The 13,755-nt window shown below is 44.4% G+C and overlaps 1 protein-coding gene across 3 annotated transcripts in view; it reads right to left on the bottom strand.

Moving 5' to 3' along the window:
* Positions 1 to 3,330: 3,330 nt before the first annotated feature.
* Positions 3,331 to 13,755, bottom strand: part of PLEKHG1 (pleckstrin homology and RhoGEF domain containing G1) — a gene marked incomplete at both ends in the record, with an annotated part of 141,576 nt that continues 131,151 nt past the window's right edge. For all 3 annotated transcript variants that reach the window (XM_080699886.1, XM_080699884.1, XM_080699885.1), the window contains 2 exons: positions 3,331 to 4,391; positions 11,441 to 13,085. In XM_080699886.1, coding sequence (XP_080556012.1) covers positions 3,331 to 4,391; positions 11,441 to 13,085 — 2,706 coding nt within the window. The remainder of the gene's footprint in view (positions 4,392 to 11,440; positions 13,086 to 13,755) is intronic.

Raw genomic sequence — 13,755 nt, 5'->3', positions numbered from 1 at the left:
CTTTGTTGGAGAAAAATCAGGAACCTATATTTTCATCATAATTAAATAGAGTTTTATGTTTGTATATGGAAATGGAATTGCTTTACAAAGTGTGTTCATAATTATAATTTTTTTGTGCTGGGGACTGAACACAGGGACATCTGCTTCTAAAATATATCCCCAGTCTATTTTATTTTGGAAAAGGGTCTCACTAAGTTGCCAAGGACCTAAGTTGCCCAGGCTGTCCTCAAACCTGTGATCCTCCTGTCTTAGCCTCCCAAGTACTGGGATTGCAGGTGTGTACCACCACCCCCGGCCATAATTATCAATTTATATAAGATGCTTTTATTTCTGTACCATTTTTGGCTACCAAAGAAAATGCAGAATGTGAGGTTACAGGAAATAAACCCCAATTTGTGCTAAAAGCTTTTACATTAATTGTTTGATTAAAAAATGAAACAATTTAAAGGATGTCTCATTGCTGCTAATTTTTTAAAGAGGCAATTTAGTGACTGTCCTAATTTAGCCTCCTATTAAGAAAACAAAAACCATTCCCCACACTAAATTCAGCATTTTGAAAGTGATTCAAAGATACAGAAAAAACTGTCACGGGCCACTGCAACAGTATATCATCGTTACCCTAAACTGTTTTCTGTATGGCTCATGAGTCAAGACATAGTATTACAGCTAAACAGAGTTTGGAAAAAAATATTGATCCTCTAGAATAAACATATTAATTCACACTGTAATTTACTTTACACTTTACAAACTTTATTAAATAGTGGCATTACTAACTTTCATGACCATATATACAGTATTTAAACTATGTTTTCCTAGTACCCCCAAAAAGAACAGGGCAGGTGAAAAGTGGACTATATATATATATATATATATTGAACCTTCCATACAGAAATCTAATAAGAACACTTAAGTACAGATAAGTTTTTCCCTTCGGTTATTTACATCCTAACCCATCTCCAAAAGAAACGACAGAAGCACTTAATGGATAACTCTGAGGGAAACACAGGGACATGAATACACACACACACACACACACACACACACACACACACACGCACGCAGAGCTCTCAGAATCTGCATCCTGGCCCATAGAAGGGATCTGCAAAGCGACAGATTTGTCTTAGAATCTAAGGATCAGGCATTTCACACCGTGAGGTCACCTTGGAGCAGCAGATCTTTCCCTACGGGTGACATCAACGCTGTGTGACCAGACCCTGGTGCGAAGAACCAATCATTTCGGAGACTCAAGCACAACAGCATCGTGGACATCATACAGGATCCCGTGCAAACGTGGGCGAATGCCTTCCTGGACAAGAGTCAGGTAATTTTTTTTTTTTTGTAATACAAATACAGAGAACATATAGTGCCTGTCTTTTTTGATACTGCTTAATCTTGGACATTTATAGTATGTTTAAATAAAATAAAAGCAATTAAAGAAGGAATGTTTCCAGAACTATGCTATTTGATTTGGACTTTAAAAAAATTTTATTTATTATTTATTTTGGTGGTGCTGGGGATCAATCCCAGGGCCTGATTCATGCTAGGTAAGCTGTCTACCACGGAGCTACACTGAACTTTATTTTATGAGCTGAAACAGAGAAAATAATTTGGGGAATAAGAAATTTTTTTGTTGTTATTTAAAATAAAAAATATCCTAGGTACCTATTTGTAAGATAAGGATGGTACCTATTTGTAAGATAAGGATGCCTTGTAGTTAAGAAAAAGAGGCACAGGACTTAAGAAGAGAAAAAGAGTTATGGAATATGACTCAGTGTTACTGCTTTTCTTTAAGTGAAAAATTTAGGCCCCTTTTCCTACACATATTATTGTATCTTTAAAAATGGAAACAAATGGAATTTTCATTGGAATAGAGAGAAAATAAAATAAAAACGGAAATTGAGAGGGTGAGGAAGAGCCACCGGCTGTGTAACGGCTTAAAATGAGAATACGAGGTGCCACGTGGCAAAGTGTCCTGCCACCGCCATGGAGTCTTAAGTACAAAAAAAAAAAATTATTAAAAATAAAGTAGGAAAGAAAAGAACTGCCTTCATTTTTCTCTTGAGCGTCTTGGATTTAGCCATCTACTCACAATGTTGTGCTTTTAGTCTTCCGTTTCCTTGCACAAGGAGTTAGATTTGTTCCTAAGATCATAACAGAATGCTGTATAAAGAGCAGAATTATAACATAAGAGATGGCATTAGTCAGAGCCTATTAACCAAAGACTTTCTTGTATGAGCCTCGAAACAATGGAGTTGTACATTGGTTAGGAAATAAATTCTAGTCTTATTCTTGTAGCCAGTGACTTCCCCAGGGCAGGACCTACTAGGTCACTGGCAGAATCAACACACAAGAAGGTCATATTATGAACTGGTCTAGAAAGGGTGACTCTGAAGTGTTTTGTCTTATTTTAGCTTATGTTTCATTTTGTGTTAATTAGACACAGGCAACACAGTGGCCTGATGGGTTTTTTGGGGGGGCTTATTCCCCTCCCCTTTCAACTGTAATGTGAACTGATAATTAAGTTGTTCTTAGAAGTCTATATTTTTCTGATAGTTAAGTCAATTTGCATTTTATCAAACTTGATTTTCTTTTCGCCCAAATGGAAATTATTCACTCTGCCCTAGAAATCACATAACGTGAGGGGCAGCATATTCTCCAGGCTCCATCCAGGAATACAGGTAAGGACTTTTTCTTAGAGAAAACCGGTCCTGCTACATTTTAATTTGCAATAGTCACACATTTTTTTTTTTGCACTGAAATGAAATGAAATAGGAATGCCAGCATGAAAATCCTAAAATAGACACTGAGACTTCATTTTAGTTAGAGATCTCTGGCATAAGTTATTCCAGAGTCTTGTAACAAGTTTAACAAAAATGGCAGATACGAGCATAATTCTTTGAGCACTTTTAGTTTCCTTCCAAGATATGTGAAAAGTCTCCTTGCTGCCTTTGGGTCATGAGATAAAGCTACTTGGGGTTTATGGATAATAGGGAGGATTATTGCATTCTTAGAGCAGTGGCACTGCTGTCAGGATATGGAAAAAGTATCATGGCCATCAAGCTTAAAAAAAAGCCTAAAATTTTTCAAGTAAGACCGATTTACATGCAAATGAAGATGAACTTAAGAAAAAATACTGCGAGATGCTGACGTCTGTTTACAGTCCAATCCTAGCTATATGGTCAGCCGGTTCAAAATGCTGTGCTGTAAAACAAAGTATATTTTACACCTCTGGTTCTTACAAAATTGTTCTCATCTGGTCCATATAAAATGCCTTATCAGTATAATTTATGAGCAGAAGAAGTTACCTTCAGGCAGCTCTTACTAAGAATGTTAGGCAAAGCTGCTTGAACTAAGACACTGGAATTTTTCCCTTAGAGACTGGACAATGTTTTGTTGGGTGGGTGACGGCCCCCTCCAAAGATAGTCGTTCAGTTTGCCAGAATCGTTGTATGCTGTCAGGTACGGTGAGATCCCCAGCTTGCTGCTTACTGGCTCTTTGGGAGTGTGCGGGACATCCAGGGAGTGAGAGGGGCTGCCGCCGCCGACAGCATCAGGAAAGTGGGCCTCTGTGCGCGTGGGCTCAGGTTTCCTTCTGCGGCCCTGCGAGAGCTCCAGCTCCGTCTCATCTTCTTCTGATCTTATTTCCACATAGTCATCTTCATCTTCCGTCTCTTTGAAATTGGAAAAATAGTTCTGTGTTGCTATTTGCGCATTCAAGGGTAAATTTCTATTTACTACCAGAACTTTCTGTGAGTCCTGGAGAGTGAGGTCAGAACGTTTCTCGGTGCCCCGCTGGCAGGCGTCGGCCACACCTGACAGGAGGTCCTGGTGGCTCTCACACCTTGGACTTCCATGTAAGGACAGCAGAGATTTCTTCCCCAGCTCACTGGGGTAGTTGATGGAATCCATTGATTTGTTTATCAAGATGGAGGAAGATGACTGGGACCTGCTGTAAGGCTGTGACTTAGCGCCCATTCCTTTCCTGCCCAGCGAGTTGTAAAGCTGGCCCTGACAGGGGCTCTCCTTGTGCGGCTGACTCACCACCACGCCGCCTCTCTGTGTGGGGCACAGCAGAGGGTCGGAGCTTTGAAGGGATGGCACGGAGCAAGCTGCAGACAACTGTCTGGAGGGAGTTTTTGTACTCATCTCCGAAGTGGGATATTTTGACCTCAAGTCCTGCTCTGGCCGGAGACAGAAATTGGCCAGCTCTCCGTTGCCGTAGGTCGAATGCCAAAGCCAATCCTCGCTGCCGTGTGGGGCTAGGGAAGGCGATGTGGCCCTGAGGAGGGAGGGCTCCTGTGTGCCCGCCCAGCCATCCTTCTGAATTTTATGGGGTGTCTCCCTGAACACGATCTGGTCGTACAGTTGGGAATATTCAGCAATCCTGGCACCTGGAAGACAGATATCAAAACAATAAGTACACATAGGCTTATGCCTACCTACAAAGATTAAATATAGAAACAACATTCTCACCAACATGCATACATACATATATAAATAACCTTAAACACCACAGAGGACTTTTAGGTGCAGTTGGAAGAAGGGTGGTCACCGAATGCAAAGTATCACAAATGCATAAAAATAACTCAGGTTAATAATAGAAATGCTACTGCGAAGCTCATTTAATTTGGTCTAATTTCGCATTGCTTCATTTCAACGGCAGGTCTGCGATTGTCCACTCTAAGTGATGGAAACGTCTAGTGTTCCTCTTGAGCACAAAACAGTGTCAGTGTTGAGGAGAGGCATGGGAAAACGAGGTGGTCAGCACTCAAACTCAGGTCAATACAAAATAACTCAAGTAGTCACTGAAAGAGGCGTGACCACCACGCACAGTGCGGGGGCTCCCGGGCTCTCGCCACTCTCCTGGAGGAGTTTGCTCCTGTACTTCTGGTTTCTAGACAGCCCTCCATAGCCAACATCTGAGCCAACATCTAGGGGAGTTCCTCCCCTCCAGTATTTACAAACCACATGTATTGACTAACTCATATCTCCTTTCTCTTCCCCAAGAAGTCACTAAAGCCTAGGCCTCCAAGCCATTAAGAACAAACCCCTTGTGCATATACCCCATAGCCTAATGCTCTCTAGTTATTATTTCTGACCTCAGAATAGTCTAGACGGTCACTTCCTCAAAAACTCTTGCCACTTAAACTGTGAGGGCATTCTCTTCCTCTTTGCCCTACTTCTGAGGACAGACATTTCCTGATTGTTTGCCTTGTTTGTACTGGAGATTAAACCCAGAAACAGTTAACCTCTGAGCTTTACTCCAGCCCTGTTTTATTATTATTTTTTATTGTGAGACAAGATCTCATTGAGTTGCTGAGGCTTTTTCCAAGTTCCTGAGGCTGGCCTTGAACCTGTGATCCTCCTGCATCAGTCTTCCAAGTACTGGGTTACAGGTATGTGCTACCTCACCAGGCTTGAGTACAGATATTTCTAAAGATAGCAACTAAACTATGATACAGATAGAGAATTCTCTTGGACCAGCCATGATTTAGAGGTGAGAGCTCAGATATGTCCACTTCCAGGCTGCACCTGTCTATAATCCTGGCACACACGTGACTAGCCTAGAATCAAGGAAGCCCGTGTAGCCTATAAGTTACTCAGGCCACATCTACACAGTCTCTGAAGAAATCTCTTCCACCAAGGACAACCAGCAAATGACATCCTGTTTTCTTTTTGTTAAACTATATTTTTAGCAACCTAATATCAGTATATTATACTTTGAATTTAAGCTTAAAATTCATTGAGTTGAATTTCTATGATTTCGCTTGAGTCTACCTTCTTTGAGGACAGAAATAATCGGCAGTTTTTATGTGCCCTTTTGTCGCAACCCCCTCAATTCCCTCAATCCCTGCTCCCTGTAATCAAGGTCAATGGTCTAACTTCTCAATTATAGAGCCTTTGTTCAGATTCTTTGGGTTTTCACCTCCAAACTCCTTGGAAGGACAGAGGATATTAGTTTAGAAATTTCTAGTAACAAAAACAGGAGGAAATTTCTCCTTAGATGGCATACTAAAAACACCAATTACGATTTAGCACTATCTTGAATGCATTCATATGCCAACCTTGCATTGTAGCATACCTGTGCTAGCCAACCTGAAACCTATAACGTTTCCGTAATCGAAGCCCAGTGGGAGGCAGCTGGGCCTGCAGAAGGCTCTGCCCAGCCTTCTCCCTGACACTGTGGCCCTGCGCATGATCCCGTAGCACAGTCGGGAATGCTTTGAACCTCTACAAGGTCCCAAGAAGATGAAAATTCGTGGGAAAACATCTCATTAAAAATTCAAATGAGTCCAGTATCAAAATTTAACCGGAGCATCTTGCAAGACTAGTCAGCTCTTGACTTTGGCCTAGCTCTCTGAAACCAAGTACTGTCCAAAATAGCAATAGTAAGATTTCTCATGCCTTTATCTTGCTTTTCATACGCTCCTCTTCCTTTGCCTCATCAAGCTCTACCCATGTCTCAAGAGGTTCCTTCTGCTGTATTCTTCCTTGAATCCTTTCTAACTGATTATTTTTCTGTGTGTGATACTGGGGATGGAATCCAGGGGCATTCTACCTCCGAGATATACCCCCAGCCCTATTTTTTTATTCTTTATTTTGAAACAGGGTCACATGGAGTTGTAAACAGCCTCACCAAGTAGTAGCTGAGGCTGTCCGCGAACCATGATCCTCTCTTCTCAGCCTCTCAAATGCTGGGATTACAAGCGTGCACCACCACGCCCAGTCTGATCGATCTCTCTCCCCTGAAGTCTTGCATGTACACACACATACACATGCTCACACAGACACAATACTGTACTGCTGAATGTTTTTCTAGGCTTATTTGTTATTCTAGCCAATGTATGAGCTTTGGGGGTCTTAGAGAACAGTGGCATACAGTTCTGGACTCCTTTCAGAGGACCAGCTAAAGTTCTAGACAGAAATTAGTCTTCATAACTAAAAACTAGATAATGTTTCCCATCTTCTTTTATTGTAAGCCTGGGGTTAAGAATGAACGGGCCTTCCTGAGACCAGATCAATGCATTTGGAAAGACTGCTTGGAAATCAGAAAGAGGCAGGAAGGGCCTTGAGTTAAAATGCTTCTATAGGTAACTACCTCATAATGGGCACAGTTTGTCTTTGGAGAACAAAGAGTTGATCATTTGTCAATTCTGAATAAAAAGCATCTCATTAGTAGAGAATCTCTCATGTTTAGCTAAGTATCTTTTTTGGTTTCAACCTGACCACTTAAAAGAGTCTATAACTTGCAGGATGTCAGTGGAAACAAGGGACAAGCTTCCTGAACGCCAGAGGTGATGGAGTGGACCCCATCAGCTAGATGCACAGCAAAGAGTCATCCTGCGAGGACCTTTCCAGTCTAGAGTGCAGTCCTAGTCATCTGGTCAAGGTGCCCCTTGTCCTTAGTTCCTGTACTACTGAATATGCACATTGTTACTACATGACAATCTCAGGCCTATCTCTGGCTTAAATTTTTTTCTGAGCCAGGTATGGTGGCACATGCCTGTAATTCCAGTAGTTGGGAGGCTGAGACAGGAGGATCAGAGCCAGCCTCAGCAACTTAGTGGGGCCCTCCTCCTCCCTCACAGCTTAGTGAGACCCTGTTTAAAAAAAAAAATAGGGCTGGGGTCTATCTCAGAGGTAGAGTGCCTCTGGGTTCAATCTGCAGTACCTATCCAAAAAAATCATTTCTGAAGGTTTTTAAGTTGAAGTTCTTAGGATTCCAGATAAACATTTGAAGTCATCCCCACCGAGGGAAAATATCAAACACGCTGTTTGCAAGACAGAGGATTAAAATCAACATTTCTGATGTTGCTTGAAATTTAGACAAAAGCTTAAAGTTGTGCTTACTTTACACAAGGAGAAAAATTCCTCATGCCTATATAGAGTTTCCTACCATGTGAAATATCACCCAAAAACAGACACCCAGAATTCTCTTGGGAGAGAGTCTGGCTCATGAAGAAGGCCAGCAGACTGTAAAAGGTTCTAAAATGCACAGAGACTAGACCTGGTTGGGTGATTTATAAGCAGAAATCGGACCCGGGGCCTGTAGACCCCGGGCAGAGGGTTCAATAAAGATGCTCGAGAGTTTCGGCAGGTGAATAGGGTGCTCCTCCTTCCGCACAACACCGAGAACAAGCTCCTGGCAAAGTGGCAAGGCCCATACGCAGAAGTCTGGAGAATCGGTCCATTCGATTACGACGTCCTGTGCCCAGATAAACAAGAGAAAGAAAAGGAGTCGTCATGTCAACTGACGGAAAGCCTCCTGGGCACAGGAAGTGGCCTCCTTCCCCCGGGTGGAGGAGGCATGGATCTCTCAGTTGGAGAGGTGGCAGCCCTAGGGCGTGCTCCCTCTGCACGGAAGGGAGACACTCTTGAGGATACCTTTGGAGACCTCGTCTCCTTCGTATTGGGGGATGTCTGCAGTAGCCCGTCATGTCAAGACAGGACCCAAGAAAAGCCAAGAAGAGGTCTCATGGAATCCCAAGACGACCCCAGGAGGCAAAACAAAACAGAGGATAAACCCAAAAAGAGAAAAGAAGCAAAGGAGAACCCCAGTCAGAAACCAATCCAGACTTAAAATGTGTACAAAGACCACTATTCGAGGTAGTTGCAATTCCTGGTCATTGGGAATGGGAAGGCTTGCTTCCAAGAAGATGTATAGAGTTTTGCATCAGAAGGAGCAACACACATTCTAAACAACCGGCCCCGGCGATTCCTAGTTTTCTGGGTTCATCCAGCGTCATCAGAAGTCTTACTGTTGAATGTTCTTTGATTCTGAGAAGCCCCGCTCAGACTCATCAGTGGTAGCAGGTGCCAATGCACAACTGTTTTGAAGGCCATCTGTCCTCCCTCCCCCTGCAGTGGGAATTCAGTGCTCTCCTCTAAGATGGCAGCACACTAGCTTGGTGACACTAGTGTTGGAAAAGAGACATACATTACTCTTAGTGCATTATTCTAGAAAAAATATATGTGATCTAGTCTTTCTCAAATCGTACAAAAATCATGTTTAACCTTTTTTTTTTTTAACAAAAATGACTCAAAGAGTGAGTCAAATCCCTCGAATATCAATTCCAAGCCTTAGCACACTATTCTAAGAAAAATATATATGATCCAGTCTTTTTCAAATCGTACAAAAATCATGTTTAACCTTTTTTTTTTTTTTTAAAAAAAAGGACCCAGAGTGAGTCAAGTCCCTCAAGGTTCAATTCCAAGCCTTTACTTCCTTACACTGCCTCATATGGTAGGAAATCTTACTGAAAATTAAAGCTTTAGATAATTCTTTGATACTTCTAAACTTAAAAAAAAATCCCTGCAAATTCTTATCATGTAACTTGTGAGTTCACTTAGGATTTCAACACCCCCCTCCTACCCTCTGGTTTCCATGGAGATAAATGAGTCAATTCCAAAGAAGGAGGTTAGTGGCATCAACATGTCTGAGTTATTAGCACCTACATGTCCAAATATGTTCTGTCACTATAGAGCTGATTTGCTCATTCTGTTCATACTGAGCAACCTGGTTTCTACTTTTTGATTATGTGAGACACTGGGGATTGGACCCAGGGGAATTCTACCTCTGAGCTATACCTCTAGCCCCTTTTTATTTTTTATTTTGAAACAGCGTCTCACTAAGTTGTAGAAGGCCTCATTAAATGGCCGAGGCTAGCTTTGAACCTGTGATCCTCCTGTCTCAGCCTCTCAAGTACTGAGATTACAAACGTGCACCACCACATCTGGCTTCCTCCAGCCCTTTTTAAAAACATTGAAATAGGATCTCGCTAAGTTGCTGAAGCTGGCCTCAAACTGATTTTTTTACGTGTGTGTGTGTGTGTGTGTGTGTGTGTGTGTGTGTGTATGTGTATGTATGTGGTACTGGGAATTGAATCCAGGAGCATTTTATCTCTGCACCTGACTTAGTTTTTACTTTTAATTGGAGAATAAATTCCTTTCTTTTTATTCTGAAGTACTTAAGTCAGAAAATCTAGAAGACTGATATATATCATATATTGTATATAACATCTCATATATGATGCATGTCATACATATCATATAAATATCTCATAATATTTGGTACTGGGGACTGAACCCAGGGGCATTCTACTTCTGAATTCTACCCCCAGCCCTATTTTATTTTTTTTTATTTTAAAACAGAGTCTCACAAAGTTATTACATTCTGGCCTCAAACCTCCAATCCCCCTGTCTCAGTCTCCCAAGTACCGGGACTACACGTGTGAGCTGCCCTTGCCCCTGGGCGGAGTTTCTTACAGACCACTTCTCTACGGTGCAGATCCCAGGCCTAGTCACAGCTCTCACTCTGAGGTTAAAGCGCCTCAGAAGAGAACTGCCTTCACCGGGTCTTCTTTCATGACCATCACGTGCTTTGCTCACACCTAAATTCTCCCCCTGAGATTGGTGTTTAATTCTGTCTTTCAAAAAAGTCAAGCAATGAACTTTTCCTTCCTGTACCCCTGATCTTAAGAGAAACACACCTTGTGCCGCCGGCTGGGTTATTCCCCACAAAGGATGTCTGACTAAACAATTAAGCTTCTTTTTTTTTTTTTTTTCTTTTGCAGTACTGGGGATGGAACCCAGGGTGCATTCTACCTCTGAGCTTCTCATTCTATCTCCAAGCTGCACCCCCAATCCTATTTTTTATTTTTTATTTTGAAACAGAGTCTCACAGAGTTGCACAGGGCCTCACTAAGTAGCTGAGGCTGTCCGCTAACCGTGATCCTCCTGTCTCAGCCTCCCAAATGCTGGGATTACAAGCGTGCGCCACCATGCCCGGCCAGAATTAAGCTTCTTATAAGCATCATTGAGAAAACCAAAAGAAATGGCATTAAATGCATGTCAGTAGCTATTTTTGAAAATTAGGTAGTAGCTGAAATATATGAAAGAACAACTCAGTTATAAACAGCTAAAAAAATGTAAGAAAACCATCCATCCCTTCCATCTTTCCTTCCTTCCTTCCTTCCTTCCTTCCTTCCTTCCTTCCTTCCTTCCTTTCCTTCTTTCCTTCCTTCCCTTGCAGGGCTGAGGACTTTAGATGAGGTTCTGAAGTTAAGAGAGATCCTGTTCTATGAGCTTCCAAACCCTGAAAGCTTTTGCAAGCTCCTCCCTCTCCAAACACATTACTGATTCGCAGTGCAAAGCTCTAGGCACCAGAAGTTAAAGCTGATTGCTGTTTTTCACATTTCAGTTTCCCTTAGAAAAAGCTTTTTCCTGAAAACATCAGCCTGTAGTGACAGCGTTACACGTGTCTGGGCCCGCCCTGACCCGCACATCTCCTCGGGGGAGTGAACAAGGCCAGCCATGGCGTCTGCTCTGTGAGGCTGAGCGCTCCAGCGACTGTGTCCTCCTGGGCGCAGTTCCTTTGAGGAACTGGAGACCTGCTCTCACACCTGACTCTCAAGAAGGAAGGGAAGCAGTGTAAACATACCAATGGCAGGCCCGCCTTGCTTCTTCTCCTCCAGGATGGCGGCTAGGTCTTTGTGCCCGGCCTTCTGATGCTGCCCGGCGGGTGGCTGCTCCAGGTCTGGGCTTCTCACTTTTAAAAGCTGATTTGCCTTCTTGATCTTCTGACTGTACTGCCTCGCCATCATGAAGACCCTGCTTTTTGTCTTATCCGTGGCATCTATCTCAGGGTCAAGGTTTTCTGGGTCAGCCTGGGGCAAGCTGCTGTTGGCCAAGTCATAGGGACTGTCCATGGGGGGCATGTCACTGGCCAGAGAGAGCCGGTTAAGACTCAGACAGGAGCCTTCTGTAGAAATCAGGTCCTCTTCCAGCAGGTGCTGCGCCCGGCTCCCTCTGACGCCCTTGTTCTTCCCAGGCGCGAGGCCCACCTGACTCTCGGGAAGGGAGAGCAGGGACGCGGCCCGCCCTGCATCTCTTCCCAGCCCAGGGGCGCTCTCGGTGTGGGGCCAGTGGTCCTGCACGTCCTCTTTGCTGACAGGAAACGCCGCGAGGAGACGGTCTCTAGCTTTATCCTCGTTTTTCTTGATGTAATTTTCCAAGTCGTTCCAGATTTCCTCGACTTCTTCAGAAAGCTTATCAGACAGAGCCGTATCCACTAGAGACAGGTTACAGGGGGAAGAGCTGTACAACAAACTCAAGTAATCAGTCTCCGAGGGCCCCGCGTGGCCAGGCGAGTCATCTTCGCTGAGCTGGAGGCTATCCTGGGAAATGAAGGGCCGCAGGCTGTCGCAGCACGTGAAGTCGGCTTCCAGGCCCAAGAAGGTGCTCCTCTTAGACCGCTTCAGGCTGCTGCCCTTGAAACCCAGCGACTGTGGCTCTGGGAGCCCAATAGTGTCATAGATGTTTTCCTCCATGACCTGGAGCTCGTGGCTGCTTTGGTTCGATGGCTCTGGACCAGTGAAAGCTCCGTCCTGTTGTGTGTGGAGAGAGCTTGCGCTGTGGCCGGCTGGCCTCTTCGAGAAGGCTAACTCCGGGGTGCTCTTGGGGCGAACGGAGTCCCTGGCTGATCTGGAGGGAGTAGATGTGGCTTCTTCTCGTTCAGCTACCATTAACTTCAAGTCCTCATAACTTATGTTATCATAGACGTGGTCAATATCGTCAATCGTCAACTCTATAGAAGACCCAAAGGGCGCCACGCCTCCCTGCCCTCCTGTTTGAGGGCCATTCTGCAGTTCCTTTCGGGGACTGTACTGAGAGCCATCACTGTCCCTAATTCTTATCTCGGGTGCGCACACGTTGCTCTCTCCAGCACTGCTGGCCCGCCGGACAACCCTGTGGCCAGAGCTGGAGATCTCTGTGGACTCCATCTGTCCCATGTGCCAGCTGCAAGGGCGACTGGAGTTACTCTCTTCACACAGCCTGGCCGAGTTCAAATCCGAGGAAGAGAAGGATGGCATGAACATCTGGTAGTCATCTTCGTCCTCGTTCTCCTGCGTGGACCGGCGGCTGGGAAACAAGGCCTGCCTGATCTGGTGGTCGGTCCAGATGTTTCTGAGGGCACTGCCCCCGCGAAGCACACTGAGCACTGCGGAGCTGCTGGGCTGGCTGTTCCTCTGGGCGGGAGAAGGCCGTGCGGAAGTCAGCTGGGGAGAGCCCTCCTCTCTAGACACCTGAGGAAGACAGACGTGTGTCACCATGGAGAAGACAGGTAGCTGGGGAACTTCACCAGTTCTTACACACTGCCGCTGCCACTCGATTGCAACACACACACACACACACACACACACACACACACACACACACACTTTGTAGTGTTGGGGATTGAACCCAGGACCTCGTACATGCTAGGCAACTGCTCTACCAATGAGCTGCATCCCCAGCCCACAGATTGAAATATTCTTAAAGAAAATGAGCAGTAGTTGGGTGTGGTGCTGCACGGTTGTAATCCCAGTACTTGGGAGGCTAAAACAGGAGGATCTGGGTTCTTGGCCAGCCTCAGTTACTTAGTGAGACTCTATTTCAAAATTAAGAATAAAAAAATTGGGCTGGAGCCGGGCGTGGTGGCACACGCTTGTAGTCCCCGTGCTTGGGAGGCAGAGACAGGAGGATCGTGCAGGTTCAAAGCCAGCCGCGTGCGCGCTGGCTTAGGAGAACCTGTTTCCAAATAAAAATGTAAAAATAGGTCAGGGAGTGTAGCCCGGAGGTAGAAGGGCTTCCAGGAACCCCAGTACCACAAAAAAAAAAAAAAAAAAAGAAAAGAAAAAAATTGGGCTGGAGTACTGCTTGGAGGTAGATTGCCCTTGGGTTCAATCTCCAGCACCACAAAAAAGAAAAGAAAAA

The sequence above is a fragment of the Muscardinus avellanarius genome (assembly GCF_963383645.1).
Source record: "Muscardinus avellanarius genome assembly, chromosome: 8".
Taxonomy (NCBI): Eukaryota; Metazoa; Chordata; class Mammalia; order Rodentia; family Gliridae; genus Muscardinus; species Muscardinus avellanarius.
The sequence above is the reverse complement of the archived record's forward strand: the minus strand, read 5'-3'. Positions and strand labels throughout refer to the sequence as shown.